This window comes from Leopardus geoffroyi, chromosome E2 (assembly GCF_018350155.1).
Source record: "Leopardus geoffroyi isolate Oge1 chromosome E2, O.geoffroyi_Oge1_pat1.0, whole genome shotgun sequence".
Classification (NCBI taxonomy): Eukaryota; Metazoa; Chordata; class Mammalia; order Carnivora; family Felidae; genus Leopardus; species Leopardus geoffroyi.
In genome coordinates this window covers 48,706,296-48,723,469 of record NC_059335.1, presented here as the reverse complement: position 1 = coordinate 48,723,469, position 17,174 = coordinate 48,706,296, and the positions used below count along the sequence as shown (strand labels likewise).

The 17,174-nt window shown below is 41.9% G+C and overlaps 1 protein-coding gene across 6 annotated transcripts in view; it reads left to right on the top strand.

Moving 5' to 3' along the window:
• Window positions 1-17,174, top strand: part of SF3B3 (splicing factor 3b subunit 3) — a 58,419-nt gene that overhangs the window by 38,370 nt on the left and 2,875 nt on the right. For 3 of the 6 annotated variants that reach the window (XM_045443468.1, XM_045443466.1, XM_045443467.1), the window contains exons 16-26: window positions 374-496; window positions 1,233-1,387; window positions 2,587-2,761; window positions 3,518-3,723; window positions 3,825-3,981; window positions 5,381-5,506; window positions 5,921-6,133; window positions 7,496-7,594; window positions 8,303-8,446; window positions 9,136-9,261; window positions 9,675-17,153. In XM_045443468.1, the coding sequence (XP_045299424.1) occupies window positions 374-496; window positions 1,233-1,387; window positions 2,587-2,761; window positions 3,518-3,723; window positions 3,825-3,981; window positions 5,381-5,506; window positions 5,921-6,133; window positions 7,496-7,594; window positions 8,303-8,446; window positions 9,136-9,261; window positions 9,675-9,815 (1,665 nt within the window). In that variant the 3' untranslated portion in view covers window positions 9,816-17,153. The remainder of the gene's footprint in view (window positions 1-373; window positions 497-1,232; window positions 1,388-2,586; window positions 2,762-3,517; window positions 3,724-3,824; window positions 3,982-5,380; window positions 5,507-5,920; window positions 6,134-7,495; window positions 7,595-8,302; window positions 8,447-9,135; window positions 9,262-9,674; window positions 17,154-17,174) is intronic. The other 3 variants (XM_045443470.1, XM_045443472.1, XM_045443469.1) reach the window with 2 other exon arrangements.

The following is a 17,174-nucleotide window of genomic DNA, read 5'->3' as shown; positions in this document are numbered from 1 at the left end:
TCAGGGACAAGCCCAGGCAAACACACTTTGTGAGTTCACAGAGCCTGGTTGAGATTCTCCCTCTTTCTCTACCCCTTCCCCCATTGCACTCTCTCTGTCTCTCTCAAAACAAATAAATAAACTTTAAAAAAGAATAGTTTAACATACATGGTAAAAGAATTTTAAAGGATATACAGTGAAAAATAAGTACTTTTCATTTAGTAAATGTTCAGTAACTACTTGAATGAGCAAGTGGCTGGCTGATCATTAGGATATTCTTTAAACCAGCAAGTCATTTCCTTCCATCTATTCTGAACTTACATATTTTGTGAAGTCGCCAAGGGAGGGATCTTCCCTTATGGATAAGTTTCACCCACTCTCTCTTTTTTATTAGAATGGTGTGCTGCTGAGAACTGTCCTGGACCCCGTCACTGGGGATCTGTCTGACACCCGCACTAGGTACCTGGGGTCTCGTCCTGTGAAACTCTTTCGTGTCCGGATGCAAGGCCAAGAGGCAGTAAGTAATGAAAGTGGGCAGGCAGCATGTTTAGACGTTAGTGGCATCAGCTGAGAAAAGTTCCCTTGGTGTAAGTTTTGCTATCATTAATTCACCCATATATAGTTAGTTTGACATTAGCTCCCTCTTGTAAGTTTCTTTCATGTAGGAAGTTGTGGATCCCTTCATCCAGAGCTTTCCATGGCATTGAGCTGTTTTGGTTGTGGGTAGGTTAGGATATAGATCTGTTCAGCCCTCAGGCTGGGCAAATGGAGGTGATTGAGAGGTAGCTAGAAACCTCCCATCTGGGGTACCTTTTTCCACAAGCAGCCTTGTACCAGTACCAGGGTTTACCAAGTAATGTGAAAGAGATTGGGAACCATTGTGTCCTTTGTATCTAAGAATGTTACTATTGCTGGGTGCTATGCTAGTTCTTGACTTGAAGTCAGCATTAGGTGCAATAGTATGTCATTCTTGCAACTGTCCAGCCTTATGATAGTATTCGCATTTTACACATGTGGAAATGTAAAGAGATTGAGTGATTAGGTCGTAACAGCTAGTAGCTCATGCTTTGAGCAGTTAGTAAGCCATACATACTGCCTCTTCTCCAGGACTCTCTTTAGTCTTAAGGTAGCCTTTTAGGTTTCCAAAATTCGTTGGGATATTTTGCAGACTGAAAGTTACAGGTACGGAGTTCGGTTAGCATTCCAAGTTTGTGTTTATCCCAAGCTTATTGGAGGTGTTTTTCTTTCCTCAGGTGTTGGCCATGTCTAGCCGCTCGTGGTTGAGCTATTCTTACCAGTCTCGTTTCCATCTCACCCCCTTGTCTTATGAGACCCTGGAATTTGCGTCTGGCTTCGCCTCTGAACAGTGTCCTGAGGGCATTGTTGCCATCTCCACCAATACCCTGAGGTGAGAGTTCCACACTGCAAGCCCACTGGGAAGTTCTGCCAATGGCTGGGATTCTGGTTCTGCTAGAGTGTTGGCAGAAGTGATGAAGCGATGACTTCACCGTGGGACTAGGGTGTTGCAACTGAAACCTTCATTTGGCTCAGGATTTTAATGAAGTATTGGTAGCCAAGTTTCAGTGTCTGAAGTTTTAGCTTCTGTTTAGATTTTCATGGCCAAGTTTTAATATACTGATCAGTACAGTTCACTTTCCTTAAGATTTAAGAGTCTTGTTTTCCAGGGCAGCGCCATTGGATTAGTTTTAGAGCAGGCAGGAATTGAATCTCTGATATCTTTTTCTCATTCTCATTCTGTCTTATTTGCAGTGTTACATGTTCAGTTTTAACCTCAGTATAAATTCTTTAGGCCTTTTGTAAGTTGACAGACTCCTATTTATGCTGAGTATGTTAGAGTGTGCACTATCTATATTGTTTTGACTGTCTCAAGTTTTGGGTTTGTTTTTTTCTTTTTTGGTCTTTTGCTGCCACCCATGTTCATGTCCTGGTTGTAAGTATTGGCTCGTCATAAGAGCAACTCTATCAAGAGGCTATAACTTACCAAGTGGATAACTTACCAGGTGAACTCCCAGATCTATGCAGTAGCTTTCAGGATCTTTTCAGTCATTGTTCACTCTCTCTCTAACCTCCACACACATATATACCTTCTATTTCAGCAGAATTGCTTTACCTGCATGGTGTTTTATCTCTCTTTTTTAATGTTTATTTATTTTTTAGAGAGACAGTGAGCTAGGGAAGGGCACAGGGAGAGAGGGAGACAGAAATCGAAGTATGCTTCAGGCTCTGAGCTGTCAGTACAGAGCCCGATATGGGGCTCGAACCCACAACCCTAAGATCTTGGCCTGAGCTGAAGTCAGGCTTAACTGACTGAGCCACCTAGGTGCCCCTCCTTTGAAGGTTCTAATGTGGGTTTCAACGGTGAAAACCAGAGTCACCATGAATAGTTGCTGGCTGTTCCTGGAGTGGAAGTCCTTTCTAGGATTTGTCTATTGTGCAGAATCTTCTATATTAGAAGGCATGCTTCTTACTGCCAGCATTAGAGCTTGAGGGGTGATGCATTTGCTGTGACTGCTCATGGACTATTTTGACATCATTTTCTAGTTCCTGAATGAATAATCTATTAATTCCCTGCCTTTCTCCCCATAGGATTTTAGCATTGGAGAAGCTAGGTGCTGTCTTCAATCAGGTAGCCTTTCCATTGCAGTATACACCCAGGAAATTTGTCATTCACCCAGAGAGTAACAACCTTATCATCATTGAGACAGACCACAATGCCTACACAGAAGCTACAAAAGCTCAGAGAAAGCAACAGATGGCAGAGGTAATGAGACTTGACTTTTAGGGTTCAATTAAAAGGCACTGAAATTTTGTTGAAAAGTTTAAACTTATGTAATTTTTTATTATATTCTGAAGATCCAGGCTCTTGTCAGGTCCTTTAAGTAGAGCCCTTTGCCAGAATCCTTAGTTTTAGAGGTTTTCTTGTGACTTGGAACTAATATACTGACCTGGGTTTATTTAGTACTCCGCTTTCTTTCTTAGAACATAGTTGTTTAGTCTTTGAGTTTCCTAAACAGTCTCTGTATGTGTTTCCTGGATTTGAGCCCCAAGGAGACAGCTTTCATATTTTCCACAACACTTCTTTCCAGAAATCATTTCCCAGCAAAAAACAAATAGATCCAACCATGTAAAACTGTATCTGGCCTGGAAGAGAGGAGACAAATAGTAGTCTTAGCATGGGAAGTTAGATGGGGTAGGTGGAAGAGTTGTGTTTTCATTTTATGTATCTCAGACCATTTGTCAGTTATTTGTCAGTTGATGTTCAGTTTTTTTGGTATTAAAAAAAAGAAGTACCTGATTTCCCCTTTAGTGGTTTCCCCTCCTCCCCTTATGTATACACCATGCCCTTTAATCTTTGTTTTGGGAAATCTGGTTTTGGCCTACAGACTTTGCTATTGTATATAATATGAACTCTCCTTGGAGATGTTTTTGTTGCTTGACCACTTCTCACCCAGCACCCACTTCTGAACACACCAACTCTTCCTTGTTTTTATTTTCGTTTGTTTTGTTTTTGATTTAGGAAATGGTAGAAGCAGCAGGGGAGGACGAGCGGGAGCTTGCTGCAGAGATGGCAGCAGCGTTCCTGAATGAAAACCTCCCTGAATCCATTTTTGGAGCTCCTAAGGCTGGCAATGGGCAGTGGGCCTCTGTGATCCGAGTCATGAATCCTATTCAAGGGAACACGCTAGACCTTGTCCAGCTAGAACAGAATGAGGCTGCTTTTAGGTAAGGAGCTCAGGACATCAGCTCCAGGGTTTTGGAGGCTCTTATGGGAATTTTCTGGCCTATAACTAATGCTTGATTCCTGCTTCTTTCTTTGTATACAGTGTGGCTGTTTGTAGGTTCTCCAATACTGGTGATGATTGGTATGTGTTGGTGGGCGTGGCCAAAGACCTGATACTCAATCCCCGGTCTGTAGCAGGGGGCTTTGTCTATACCTACAAGCTTGTGAACAATGGGGAAAAATTGGAGTTTTTGCACAAGGTAGGAACCAGCTTGGATCTTAGGTCCTACTAGACTCTCCCACTTTTGCTTAAGTTGTGGGTCAGGTCTTCTGGTGACCATTTTGGGAACCAGCTCATTGATGGTGTTCCATCTGTTGGTGGCACACAGAAAATGCTGGGGTTTTCATGCTCCAGTGAAGCTCCATTGCCTGGGTGTCCCATCGGAAGCCTATGTGCTAACCATCCACAGTGGTGAAATAGATGCACACTGAATTGGCCCCTTGTTTACTAGTTTTACTAAGCAGGCAGCAATTTGTTACCAAAATCCAGCAGTTCTAAAGAATTAATATTCTCTCAAGAGTTAATATTTAACAGATACAGAGAAGTTCTGGGGATGGATGGTGGTTTTGGTTGCACAACACTGTGAATATGTTTGATGTCACTGAACTTGTATGCTTAAAAATGATTAATGGGACGCCTGGGTGGCTCAGTCGGTTAAGCGTCCGACTTCGGCTCAGGTCATGATCTCATGGTCTGTGAGTTCGAGCCCCACGTCGGGCTCTGTGCTGACAGCTCAGAGCCTGGTGCCCATTTCAGATTCTGTGTCTCCCTCTCTGTCTGCCCCTCCCCTGTTCATGCTCTGTCTCTCTCTGTCTCAAAAATAAATAAACGTTAAAAAAAAAAAATGATTAAAGTGGTAAATTTTATGTGTGTTTTAATCACAAATTTTATTTTTTTTAAGTTTATTTTTGAGAGAGAATGCATGCATACAAGCGGGAAAGGGGCAGAGAGAGGGAGACACAGAATCTGAAAGAGGCTCCAGGCTTTGACCTGCCAGCACAGAGCCTGTTGTAGAGCTTGAATTAGGAACTGTGAGATCATCACCTGAGCCAAAGTCGGACATTCATCTGACTTAGCCACAATTTTTAAGTTAAGGGAAAAAATTCCTGTTCTTTCACACAGTACATTTATGTATCTCCTCTCCTTCAGCCCTTCCACAGGGAAGTATCCTCTAAGAAACAGTTACTTCATGGAGTTGTCTTGGTGCTAAACTCAGTGTGTCTCCCTTGTCACTAGCACTCCATTCCAATCCGTCCACAAGCAGCAATCACTTCTCCAGTATTGAGTCTTCACTATTAGTTAATAGCACCATTTGAATTAGCATGGGCTCAGAGACAGCATTCCTCAGGCCTGAGGGCTTCCTTCCACCTGTGGCACTGATTGATTTGCTGAGTGATGTGCAGTGTATGGGACCTATTTACCCAAACACTCTGTTTCATAGAAACTGTTGTATGTGTGATTTATTTCTCTGATGGGCAAAAGATAATCACTCATTGTCTTCCTGACAGATGCCTGTAAAGATATTTTAGATTTGAGAGGGTGGGGCTAGAGTATGACTGGTGTTCTGATAGCTGCATTACCTGCTTTTCTTCTCACAGACTCCAGTGGAAGAGGTCCCTGCTGCCATTGCCCCATTCCAGGGGAGGGTATTGATTGGTGTGGGGAAGCTTCTGCGAGTCTATGACTTGGGGAAGAAGAAGTTACTCCGAAAGTGTGAGAACAAGGTAAATATGCTGGTAGAGGGCTTCAGATGTAGCTAGTGTGGAAGAAGGAAACATTGGCAGGATGGTGGACAGTAACTTAAGATCACATCTCTTTATTAGGACCTTGTAGTTCCCCAATTTCAGCCTAAGAATGAGGCCTTTGAGCCTGGAGAACGAGAGCAGTTAGGTGGCTTTCTTGATTTCTTCACATAAAGAACCAGATTCTGTCCTGCTTGCTTCTGTAAGGTATTTAACTCTGAGAACTGAGCATATATTTCCTCTATATTAAAACCAGTAGTTTTTTTCCTGTCGTTTAGCATTTTTTTGCTGACTACTATTCTCTAGGCCCTGTATGTGTTGAAGTCAGGAGCAGCTGGACTTTCTGTGTGTTCTGAACCTCAAGGTTACTCCTATTGCTGTCCTTGTTTTTCCCAGCATATTGCCAATTACATCTCTGGGATCCAGACTATTGGACACAGGGTAATTGTGTCTGACGTCCAGGAAAGTTTCATCTGGGTTCGATACAAGCGTAATGAGAACCAGCTCATCATTTTTGCTGATGATACTTACCCACGATGGGTCACTACGGCTAGCCTTCTGGACTATGACACTGTGGCTGGGGCAGATAAGTTTGGCAACATTTGTGTGGTGAGTTGATGTTTACTTGGCTTACATTGATGTGTGGAAAAGCTGGCATAGTTTTCACTGGTAAAACCAAGGACCCAGGACTGTGATTTCTAATATGGAAAGTAAAAATGAGTATAAAATTCAATCCTACTAAGGCTGCCTCTAAAAGTGAAACTGTTATATAAGCTTTCTTATCATTTTTTAATATTTTTAAATTTTATTTATTTTTAAAGTTTTTTTTTTAAAGTAATTACTGCACTCAATGTGGGGGTCAAACTCACAACCCCCAAATCAAGAGTTATACACACTCTACTGACTGAGCTAGGCAGCCGCCCCATTCTTGTCATTTAGAACCTCCTCTCCTCCATCCCTCCACCACCTACCAGTCCACCTTCTTCATCTTCATTGGAATATGATTTTTTTTAACGTTTAGGGTTTTTTTTTTTTTTTGAGAGCGAGCGAGCACAAGTAGGGGAGGAGCAGAGAGGGAGAGAGAGAATCCCAAGCAGGCTGCGCACTGTCAGCACAGAACCCAGTGTGAGACTCAAATTCGGGACCTGTGAGATCATGACCTGAGCCAAAATCAAGAGTCAGACACTTAACTGGCTAAGCCATCCAGGAACCCCTGGAACATAATTTAATAGTGGTAGGTTTCATTTGAACTAATGAGTAATGTATATTTTTACTTTTATCAGAATTTTGGCCTCTCTTTTTAAAAAAAATTTTTTTTTTTTTAACGTTTATTTTTGATACAGAGAGAGACAGAGCATGAACGGGGGAGGGTCAGTGAGAGGGAGACACAGAATCTGAAACAGGCTCCAGGCTCTGAGCTGTCAGCACAGAGCCTGATGCGGGGCTCAAACTCACGGACTGCGAGATCATGACCTGAGCCGAAGTCGGCCGCTTAACTGACTGAGCCACCCAGGCGCCCCCCTCTCTCTCTTTTTTAATGTTTGTTTATTTTTGAGAGAGAGCCAGCACATGTGCTTGGGGGAGGGGCAGAGAGAGAAGGAGAGAGAGGATCCCAAACAGGAACGCACTGACAGCAGAGAGCCTGGTGCAGGGCTTGAACTCAGGAACTGTGAGATCATGATCTGAGCCGAAGTCAGAAGCTTAACCGACTGAGTTACCCAGGCTCCGGCTTCTCTTTTTAAGCCCAGTGTCACTTTCCTTATTTATGTCCTATGGCCTTTGGTTTGCTTTTGCTTAGGGCTTGATACTCTTGAGTTTCACACTCAGACACTAGGTGCAGGAAACCAGCTCAGGCCTATGCCAAAGTTGGTGTCCTAGGCTTGCTTTCAAGGATCTGGGGCAAACATTTCTTGGTGATTCAGGTGAGTAATTGTAGGACCCAGTCCTTTGACTTGTGTCACTTCCTTGTAGGTAAGGCTCCCACCTAACACCAATGATGAAGTGGATGAGGATCCCACAGGAAACAAAGCCCTGTGGGACCGGGGCTTGCTCAACGGGGCCTCTCAGAAGGTAGGATTACAGAAGGGGCTCGGAAGGATGGGAGCCAGCCTGCATAGTACATTCCCCATGGCCCTCACTGAGGGAACAGTTTTTAGTCACTTATCCACAGCGCACATGATTCTGCTGAGTACTCTCCTGTGTATGGAAGTCCTTTTATGGCCTGTGATGGACAGATGCTAGGTTTGATGTAAAATGACCAAGTCAACATTCCATTTTTATGACTGTAGAAATAAGATTTTTTTCCAAGACATTTTAGCAGTTGAGTGGAGCATAATGAGTTTCTTGGAAAAGATTGTTAAATAGGGTCACTCCCTTTATGAATCAGCTTCTCTCTGAGATGTTCTGGGTTCTTTACTTTTCTCCTATAGGCATGTATTTCTATAGTAAAGCATCTCTGGACTTCTTAGATCTATTTTAGAAGGCAAGTCTAGTGATTGTTGCTTTTTAATAATTTTCTGTGGGTTTTTTTATGTAAACTTGATAATTTAACAAAAATTTTTTTCACTGTAATTGTTTATCAGAAATGATCTAACTTTAGCATGTTGGTGGGGACATTAATCTCAAGTAAATGTTAACATTCTGAAGTATTTTTAAGTGTTAGTGAGTTTTGGATTTAAAAGAAGATGAAATCTGCCCTTTGGAGGCACTCCTTGCTCTTGGTAATCTAGAACAGGTTGTGAGGGCACACATAGTTACTAGTCTGTTTTTGACTTGCAGGCAGAGGTGATCATGAACTACCATGTAGGCGAGACAGTGCTGTCATTACAGAAGACCACACTGATCCCCGGAGGCTCAGAATCGCTTGTCTATACCACCTTGTCAGGAGGAATTGGCATCCTTGTCCCATTCACATCCCATGAGGTAAAATCTCCCACACTCTTCTGGCCTTTGCTTTGGCAAGGTTGCTTCTTGATGCTGAATCAGCCTAAGAGGACAAATCTTATGTCCCCACTTGCAACTAGGCATGTTCTGGAAATTTTATAAAGTGACAGATGTGCCTAGGAAGATAAGAATCGTGATATCCCCCTCCCACCCCTGTGGGAAAAGCCATTTGTTTTCATATTGTACCTGGGTTTGGTTCAGTTCTGATGTGGATATAGCATTAGTCAGAGGCCAAAGCCCCAGAACCAAACCCCACAAGAGTAGGAATGATGGATGATGAGTACTGTGCATTTAATCTGCCTCCTTGAGTCAACTCTGGGATTGGCTAAATTGGATTTATGTCATTCCAGCTAAAGAAGCTGGGATCAGGAATCTGACTTCACAAATCACTCTTTACATACGGTGTTCTCTTGTGTTCTGTAAATACAGGTGGGGTTTCTTTCAGGTATTCGCTATCTTGTAGCAGGAAAACCTGTGATTGTCAAAGGAGCAATTTGTTAACAAACAAAGCAATTTGTTAACAAATTAAGCAATTTGTTAGCAAGTAGTTAATGTCTGTATGGTAAAAAAAAAAAAAAAAAAAAAAAAAAATCAATGGCTTGTCTGTTCATTTTGCTTCTGGAAACCATAGACTAGTAGTTGAAATCACTTTTTTCTTTTAGTGACAGATTCTTTGTTTCTTCCACCAGGACCATGACTTCTTCCAGCATGTGGAAATGCACCTACGGTCTGAGCATCCCCCTCTCTGTGGGCGAGACCACCTCAGCTTTCGTTCCTATTACTTCCCTGTTAAGGTAGGGTCTTAACCTTACTACACACCAGAACCTGGGGGTCTTGTTGGAAATCTGAGTTGAAAAGGGGGATCTTTAGCCCATTTAACTTGTCTTTTCTGTGGACCTCTGTCTTTTAAAAATCAGAGCAGTCCTGAATTAAAGGGTGGATTGATGGAGGCAGTAATGGGGGAAAGGAATGACTAGTGATATTCAGGGACCTCTTCCCCTGGGGCAGACCACAGCCAGAGAAAAGCCTTCACCCAGTTTTGCTAATCTGAACACAGGCTACTGAGGATGAACTTAAAATAGCATTCCTGGCTCTGTAAATGGTTCAGATATCAGAGAGAATAAAAGCTTTCCTTGCAGGTGCTCTAGCATATGTCACTTTCCGTGAGCATCTAACCTTTTTATTCCTTAACTTTTCTATGTCTTAGAATGTGATAGACGGAGACCTCTGTGAGCAGTTCAACTCCATGGAGCCCAACAAACAGAAGAATGTCTCTGAAGAACTGGACCGAACCCCACCTGAGGTGTCCAAGAAGCTTGAGGACATCCGGACCCGTTATGCCTTCTGAGCCCTTTCCCTGTGGGGCTTGTGTCAGAGACTCTCTGTTTTGTTTCCCCTACCACCTGGCTCTGAACCCATGTGGCAGAAGGGTGGCTGGTTAATTAAGACTTTGTAATATTAAAGCTAGTATGTCTTTCGTATCCACTCTTTCCCTGGAGTGACTGGTTCCCCCTAAAATTGGCACTGAAATTTGCTATGCTTCTTTTTGCCTAGTACGTAATACATTGCCCCCAGGTTCTGGTGTGTAATAAGATGTTGGCGATTCCCCCAAGCTTTCCCTGCACTGAAATTTCTGGCTCTCTTGTCTACTTTTGTACACACCCTTAGTTTTTAACCAGTTTTCCTGTAAATATAGTTTTGTACAATGTTATCTTTGTGGGTGGGAGGTGGGGGAGAGATGTGGGGAAGGCAGGCAAGCTGAGGTGGGGACCAGGTTGAATATAGTATAACTCCTGAGTTCTGCCACTCTGAAATCTAACCAGAAATACAATGTAGTTTTTAAGGTGGCTGGAGTCCATGTGTCTTTTCTGGGGGTGAGAATTTAGGTGGGAGATTTAAACCTGAGTTGGAGCAGGAAGAATGGAGTACCCTCCTTCTTTCCAGCTACCTGCTTGTACTTCTGGTTCCCTGTGGCCTCACTCCTGGCTTGTGGTGGTTTTTTGGCTTCCTGTAGTTCTTTCTGCTATGCAGATGAAACTTGGGCTTAATAATAAACATGGGGTCAGCCACACCTCTTCCCATTGAATATTGAGGAAGGGTGGCTGATTTCTTCTCTGGTGTTTTATTTTATTTTTTTAGTGTTTGTTTATTTTTAGAGAGAAAAGGTATGCCTGTGCACGGTAGGGAGGGGCTGAGAGAGGGAGACAGAATCCTAAGCAGGCTGTGCGCTATCAGCACTATCAGTGCAGAGCCTGACGTTGGGCTCTGTCCCATGAACTGTGAGATCAGTATGAGCTGAAATCAAGAGTCAGACATTTAACTGACTGAGCCACCCAGGTGCCCCTCTTCTCCCCTGTTTTAGCTTCTTCCTACTTTGAGGTCTTAAGAGTGAAGGATTCAGCATGCATTCCAGCTGGCTAGTCTCTTAACAGATGCTCCCTTTACTTCTACAGCTCCTGAAATGATCGTTTGCCTTATGAATCCTAGGAAGGATCAGTAAGTACAGAAGAACCCAGATCTAACCTGCCCATGGGAACAAAGTCAGTATATGTGGTCTCTATTTAAAGCCTCATGGATAATGACAAGGGAGGGGTGGGTACTATCTGCAGCAGTCATCTTAGGCAAGCTCTGGCAGGCCTTTGGAGTATGAAGAGGCAGCACTGGTAGCTAGTCAGCTGCAAATGTGCTGGTGTCAAATGTTACAACCTACACCTGGGAAACCAGCTCTAATCGTCCAGGTAGTCTTCCAGCTTCGTTGAACCTGGAATGACCCAAGCTCGCTGCTGTTACCAGTATTTCACAGAGTAAAACACTCATTCACGTGCATGTGCTCAGCCACTTCCATGAACGGATTCTCTGTGGCTAGCACTGGGTTAGAATCAAATCAAGGTGATCAGATAAAATCTTTCACCCTGAGCAGCGCACAATCCAGTGCAGAGAGTTCCTGATGCTGTCCCTGGAAACTCTCTTAAGTATGACTAAGTTTTGGAGTGGTCAGTAGAGATCCAGATTTTGCCAGGAATTGAATCCCTAAACAACACTTTGTCAGTTATCTTACTGATTCACATAACAGAAGACAATACTTTTGAATTACATTTTTATGACCTAGTTCCAGAGCTCATTCTTCCTGTGGCCCCTACCCAAAGCCATTCTGTTTAGTCTGTCAGATTGTATGATACTGACATGCAGTAGTCTGGGAAACTTGGCAAGGATGTTTGGGTAGCAGCCTATTCCGTTTCTTTTCTGAAGTACTTCCTATAGTCATAGAGGGTTTATATGTAAGAGAGGAAAAGATCTCTGTAGAATTGCAAATTGTCTTGGGTTGCTAATGACATAGACGGTAGTTCATTAGCTATATAATCACAGCCAATGGCATAAGGACACTGCATGCCATGCAAAGTCACATGGGGGTTCCACTCAACAACCAGGTAAACAACTGGGGGCTTTGGGAGGGAGACGGGCTTTTTAGTATCAAGAAGGTGGGGTGCCTTCTGGTTCCTTTGGGAAGATGTGATTGGCTTGTTTGAGTAAATCCATAGACTCTGGTGAACTGAAACCTGCTGCCCAGAGAGGAGCAGGAACTGTGTCTGGTCCTTTGATAAGGAGGGTTGTTTAGCTTAGGGAACCTTACCCATAAGAGCAGAGCTGGGAAGGAAACTTGAAGTTGGGCCTTTTGAAGCTCTTTTGATTTTATAGTATATAATATGAACCTTAATTTTAGATCTTTTACCACAGCTGGGAATGAATGGTCATCTGATTTTTGCCCCACTAGAGAGCTACAGGTGAACCAGGCAAAGGTTTCATATTAAGAGATTCTGTCCTTTCCCTTTTGTCTATAACCCAGAGTCTAGGGAAAATGATACAAACTCAGTGGGATTGTCACAGAAATGTGGGTGCGTTTTGCAAAAGGTTAACTGGTAGATGACAGCTTATAATGAGCTAACATTCTGAGCATTGTACTGATAATGAGCACAGTAAGAAATGTACAGGGCCTGCTCAGTTGAACTTGATAGCCTAGTATGGAAATAATCAGTCAAAATGTGTTTATAGTATAACTAGAGAACTAGAATCAGGTGACATGTCTGATCTGGCTTGGGCAGAAAACAGCTGAGTGAATTTTGGGCAAACCATTTAAAACTTATGAGCCTTGATTACCCCAGCTGTAGAAAGTAAAGGGAGAGAGGTCATACAAGCTGCATGGAAGTCCCTTACTGTGTTACTCAACCTTACTTGCGACAGGATCATGGTTCCTAAGAATCCTAGCACTTACCAAAAAGGCAAAGTGACTTTGTGTCTCCTGGGAGTACAAATTTTGTTTGTATTATTTTTTTCTTAAACGTTCTTAATCATGAAGATCATCCCTTAGGCCACTCAATGTATATTCCTGGGCAAGTCTAGACATGAACTCACAGGCCTGAGTTCAGTCAAGTATTTGCCTCTCTGATTAGATAGATCTATGACATTGGTCAGGCAGGTTGGCATCTTACGCATAATATGGAGATAAACAGGGTTGACGTGAGAATAAAATGAGAGCATTTATCTAAAATACTCAGCACCCAGCACAGCATATTGTGGGTGCTTACTGAGCCAAATATGAGCTCTTAACATTTGGGGCGTAGGTCAGGAAGACAGTAAAGTCTTCCATTTTCCTTTAGGAGTCACCGAATAACCATAGACTGTAGTCTCCTTACTTCCCCCACCCCATACACACGCTGTGGTGGTTTCTTTCCTCCTTACACTGCTGTGCTTTTGATATGTCTGTTGACTCTCACATTCTCTGTTGTAGCTAAATGGGTGCTGGATGAGATAGAGTTTTGAGGGCTATATAGATAACATTTCAGTTCTATAACTGAGGGGCCTTCTCTGGACTTGATTTCTCTGCCAGGATTCTAACAGCTGGTAAGATTTTTTTTTAATCCCTCTAGTTTTATTGAGGTATAATCATTACTGTATAAGTTGAAAGTGTACAGCATAATGGTTTGACTTACATACATTGTGAAACAATTACATTCATCGTCTCATCTCATAGAGATACAATGAAAAGCAGCAAAAATATGTATCACATAGCAGTGTTAACTAGTCCTACATTACATTTCTAATACTTATTTCCTCTTATACCTGGAAGTTTATACCTCTCGACCACCTTGTTCCAGTGCCACTGCCACTCCTCCACTTCAACTTCAGATCTCATCTCTTTTTAGGAGTTTCATGTTTTTTTTTAGACTCTACATGTGAGATCATACAGTATTCTTCTGTCTTATTTCACTTAGAATATTGCCCTTAAGGTCCATCCATGTCACAAATGGCAAGATTTCCTTGTGTCTTTTTTTTAAATGACTAATACTCCATTGTGTACGTATGTACCACAACTTATTTTATTTTTTGTTTTTTATTTCCCAGTGTTACATTAATTTCAAATGTCCGATACAGTGATTCCACAAGTCTATACATTACTCAGTACTCATCACCATAAGTGTACAACTTGTAATCCTTTCACTTCTTTCACCCATCCTCCCACCCCCTCCCCTCTGGTAACCCTCAGTTCTCTATAGTTATGAATCTCTTTCTTAATTTGTCTCTTTTTTTCCTTCACTCATTTGTTAAGTTCCACAGATGAGTGAGATGATAACGGTATTTGTCTTTCTCTCACTGACTTAATTTTGCTTAGCATTATATTCTCTTGCATCCGTGTTGTTGCAAATGGCAAGATTGCGTTCTTTTTTTTTTTTTTTAATGTTTGTTTATTTTTGAGAGAGAGATAGCACGAGCAGGGGAGGGGCAGAGAGAGAGAGGGACATAGAATCGGAAGCAGGCTCCAGGCTCTGAGCTGTCAGCACAGAGCCCGATGCAGCGTTCGAACTCACAAGCTGTGAGATTGTGACCTGAGCCGAAGGCAGAGGGTTTACCAACTGAGCCACCCAGGCGCCCCTTGGATACTAATCTCTTACCGAATATGTCGTTTGTAAATATCTTCTCCCATTCAGTAGGTTCCCTTTTAGTTATGTAGATTGTTTCCTTTGCTGTGCAGAAGCTTTTTATTTTGATGTAGTCCCAATAATTTATTTTTGCTTTTGTTTCTCTTGCCTGAGGAGATAATCTCTAGAAAAATGTTGGTATGGCAAATGTGGCAGACATTACTGCCTGTGCTCTCTTTGGGGATTGTTACGGTTTCAGGTCTCACATTTAGATCTTTAATGCATTTTGAGTTTATTCTTGTGTATGGTGTAAGAAAGTGGTCCATTTTCATTCTTTTGCATGGATCAACACCCATTTGTTGATCTACCACAACTTCTTATTCATTTATCCATTGATTGTTGTTTCCATGTCTTGGCTATTGTAAATAACACCACTGTGAACATATGGGTGCAGATACCTTTTTGACTTAGTGTTTTCGTTTCCTTTGGATGTATTCCCAGAAGTGGAATTGCTGGATCATAGGGCAGGTCTATTTTCAATTTTCTGAGGATTCTCCATACTGTTTTCCATAGTGGCTGTACCAGTTTACAATCCTACCAACAGTACACAAAGGTTTCCTTTTCTCTACATTCTTTCTGGCATTTGTTATCTTGTCTTTTTGATGATGGCCATTTTAACAGGCTTGAGGTGATACCTCATTGTAGTTTTGATAGGCATTTGCCTAATGACTAGTGATGTTGAGCATCTCTTCATGTGTCTGTTGGCAGTCTATCCATAATATATCTACATTGGGAAATGTCTATTAAGTTCCTTTGCCCATTTTTAAAAATTGAAGTATGATTAATATATAGTGTTATTAGTGTCAGGTGTACAACATAATGATTCAGAAATTCTATACATTATTCATTGCTCGTCAAGATAAGTGTACTCTTGATCCTCTTTTTATCACCCACCCTCCTATTCCCCTCCCCTCTGGCAACCACCAGTTATTCTCTGTATTTAAGAGTCTGTTTTTTTGGTCTCTTTTTTTTCTTTGTTTAGTTGTTTCTTACATGTGAATGAAGTCATGGTATTTGCCTTTCTCTGATTGACTTATTTCACTTAGCATTATACTCTCTAGGTCTATCCACATTGTTGCAAATGGCAAGATTTAATTCTTGTTTATGGCTGAGTAATATTCCATAGTATACATATACCACATCTTTATCATTCGTCTGTTAATGGATGTTTGGCTTGCATCTGTATCTTGGTTACTGTAAATAATGCTGTAGTAAACAGTAGGGGTGCATGTATCTTTTTGCCCGTGCTTTAATTGGATTATTTGTTTGCTGTTGAGTTGTATGAGTTCTTTATATATTTTGGATGCTAACCCCTTATGTAGATAACATGGTTTGCAAATAATTTTTCCCATCCTTTTGGTTGTCTTTTTACTTTGTTGATTTTTTCTTTCTGTGCAGATGCTTTTTAATTTGATGTAGTCTCACTTATTTTTTGTTTTGTTGCTTGTGGGTTAGGTGTTATATCCAGGAGTTGTCACCATTGAGTTTCCTTTGCCTATCCATAAATTTGTTTGTTGTCTGCAAGCAGAATTTCTGGATCACATGCACAAGGAATTAGGCTTGAATATGTTGAGCTCAGGAATTTTGTCTAGTTCATAGCTGTTGCTCCAGAATGTACAAAATGTGTTTAATAAATACTTGGTGATGGGATGAGGCTAAATTACAAATCCCATCTATGTAGGTATTAAGGGGGGGCTAATGAACTCTTTTGATTTAACTGAGCAGCCAGGTAAATGGGGACCTCTGTGTGTAGCCTTGCAAAATACATCAGAGTCTGCCATGCAGTTCCGAAGGGATAATGTCAAGACCCTGAGGCATTTGCCCTTAGGTACTAAGATCACTCTCATCTTGCTGCTCTGTTAAGTCCCTGCAACTTGAGTCTAAGAAAGACTGAAAAGTTTTCAGCTGCCTCATCTTTCCCTGACCTCACGGGTAGGGGTTCTGCAGATGTTGTTTCCTTTGGAAGATCTCTTGCCAAGAATAGCATTCCTTGGGGGGAGGGGGGTTCAAATTGGACTATGGCTGGAATGTTGCTTTTCTTGGTTTTTTTGAATGTATTGCTAGCAAGACTGCTGTGGCTGGGAAAGGCTGTTGGAGTTCACTTCTCTCATGGGGAGAGTGCTGGTCACCAGAATGTGTGTTGCTCCCATGATGGCAGCCTCTCTTGAGTTTCTCATCAGTGGGAAGCCAGAAATGTTGGGAGCATTCTTCAGATGTGATCAACTTGGCTTTCAATTTTTAAAAAATATTTATAAATTTTGTTTCTATTTAAAGTAGAAATGACATGTGTTTGCCTGAGTCATCTACTTGCTCATTTGCATATGGAATATTGTGTGTGAATATTTTGTTTATTGTACCTTTAAAATACATTCAAGGGCTATATCAAGAGCTCAGAAGAACCGTCTCTGCTGCTGAAGTCAAACCTTATCCAAAAAAATTAACAGGTGAGGGCCAGATGGCTTACTCTTGGTTACGTGGTAGGGAGGTCAGTGAACATCTGTGGTCAGTGGCTGATTTACATGTGGCGATCTGATAGCCCAATGTGTGGGGTTTATGTGAAGTTGAGTGAACTGAAATCCCCAGGTACGTACTACAGAGCAGTCAGAAGAGTCCTCTTCACCAATCCATAAGTGCATGGCCAGCTGTTTCTGTATAAGCTTGAAAACCAGCATCAGAAGACATGACCAAAAAAAAGATACAGCCAACTCACTGTAAGATACTGCTATAAATTT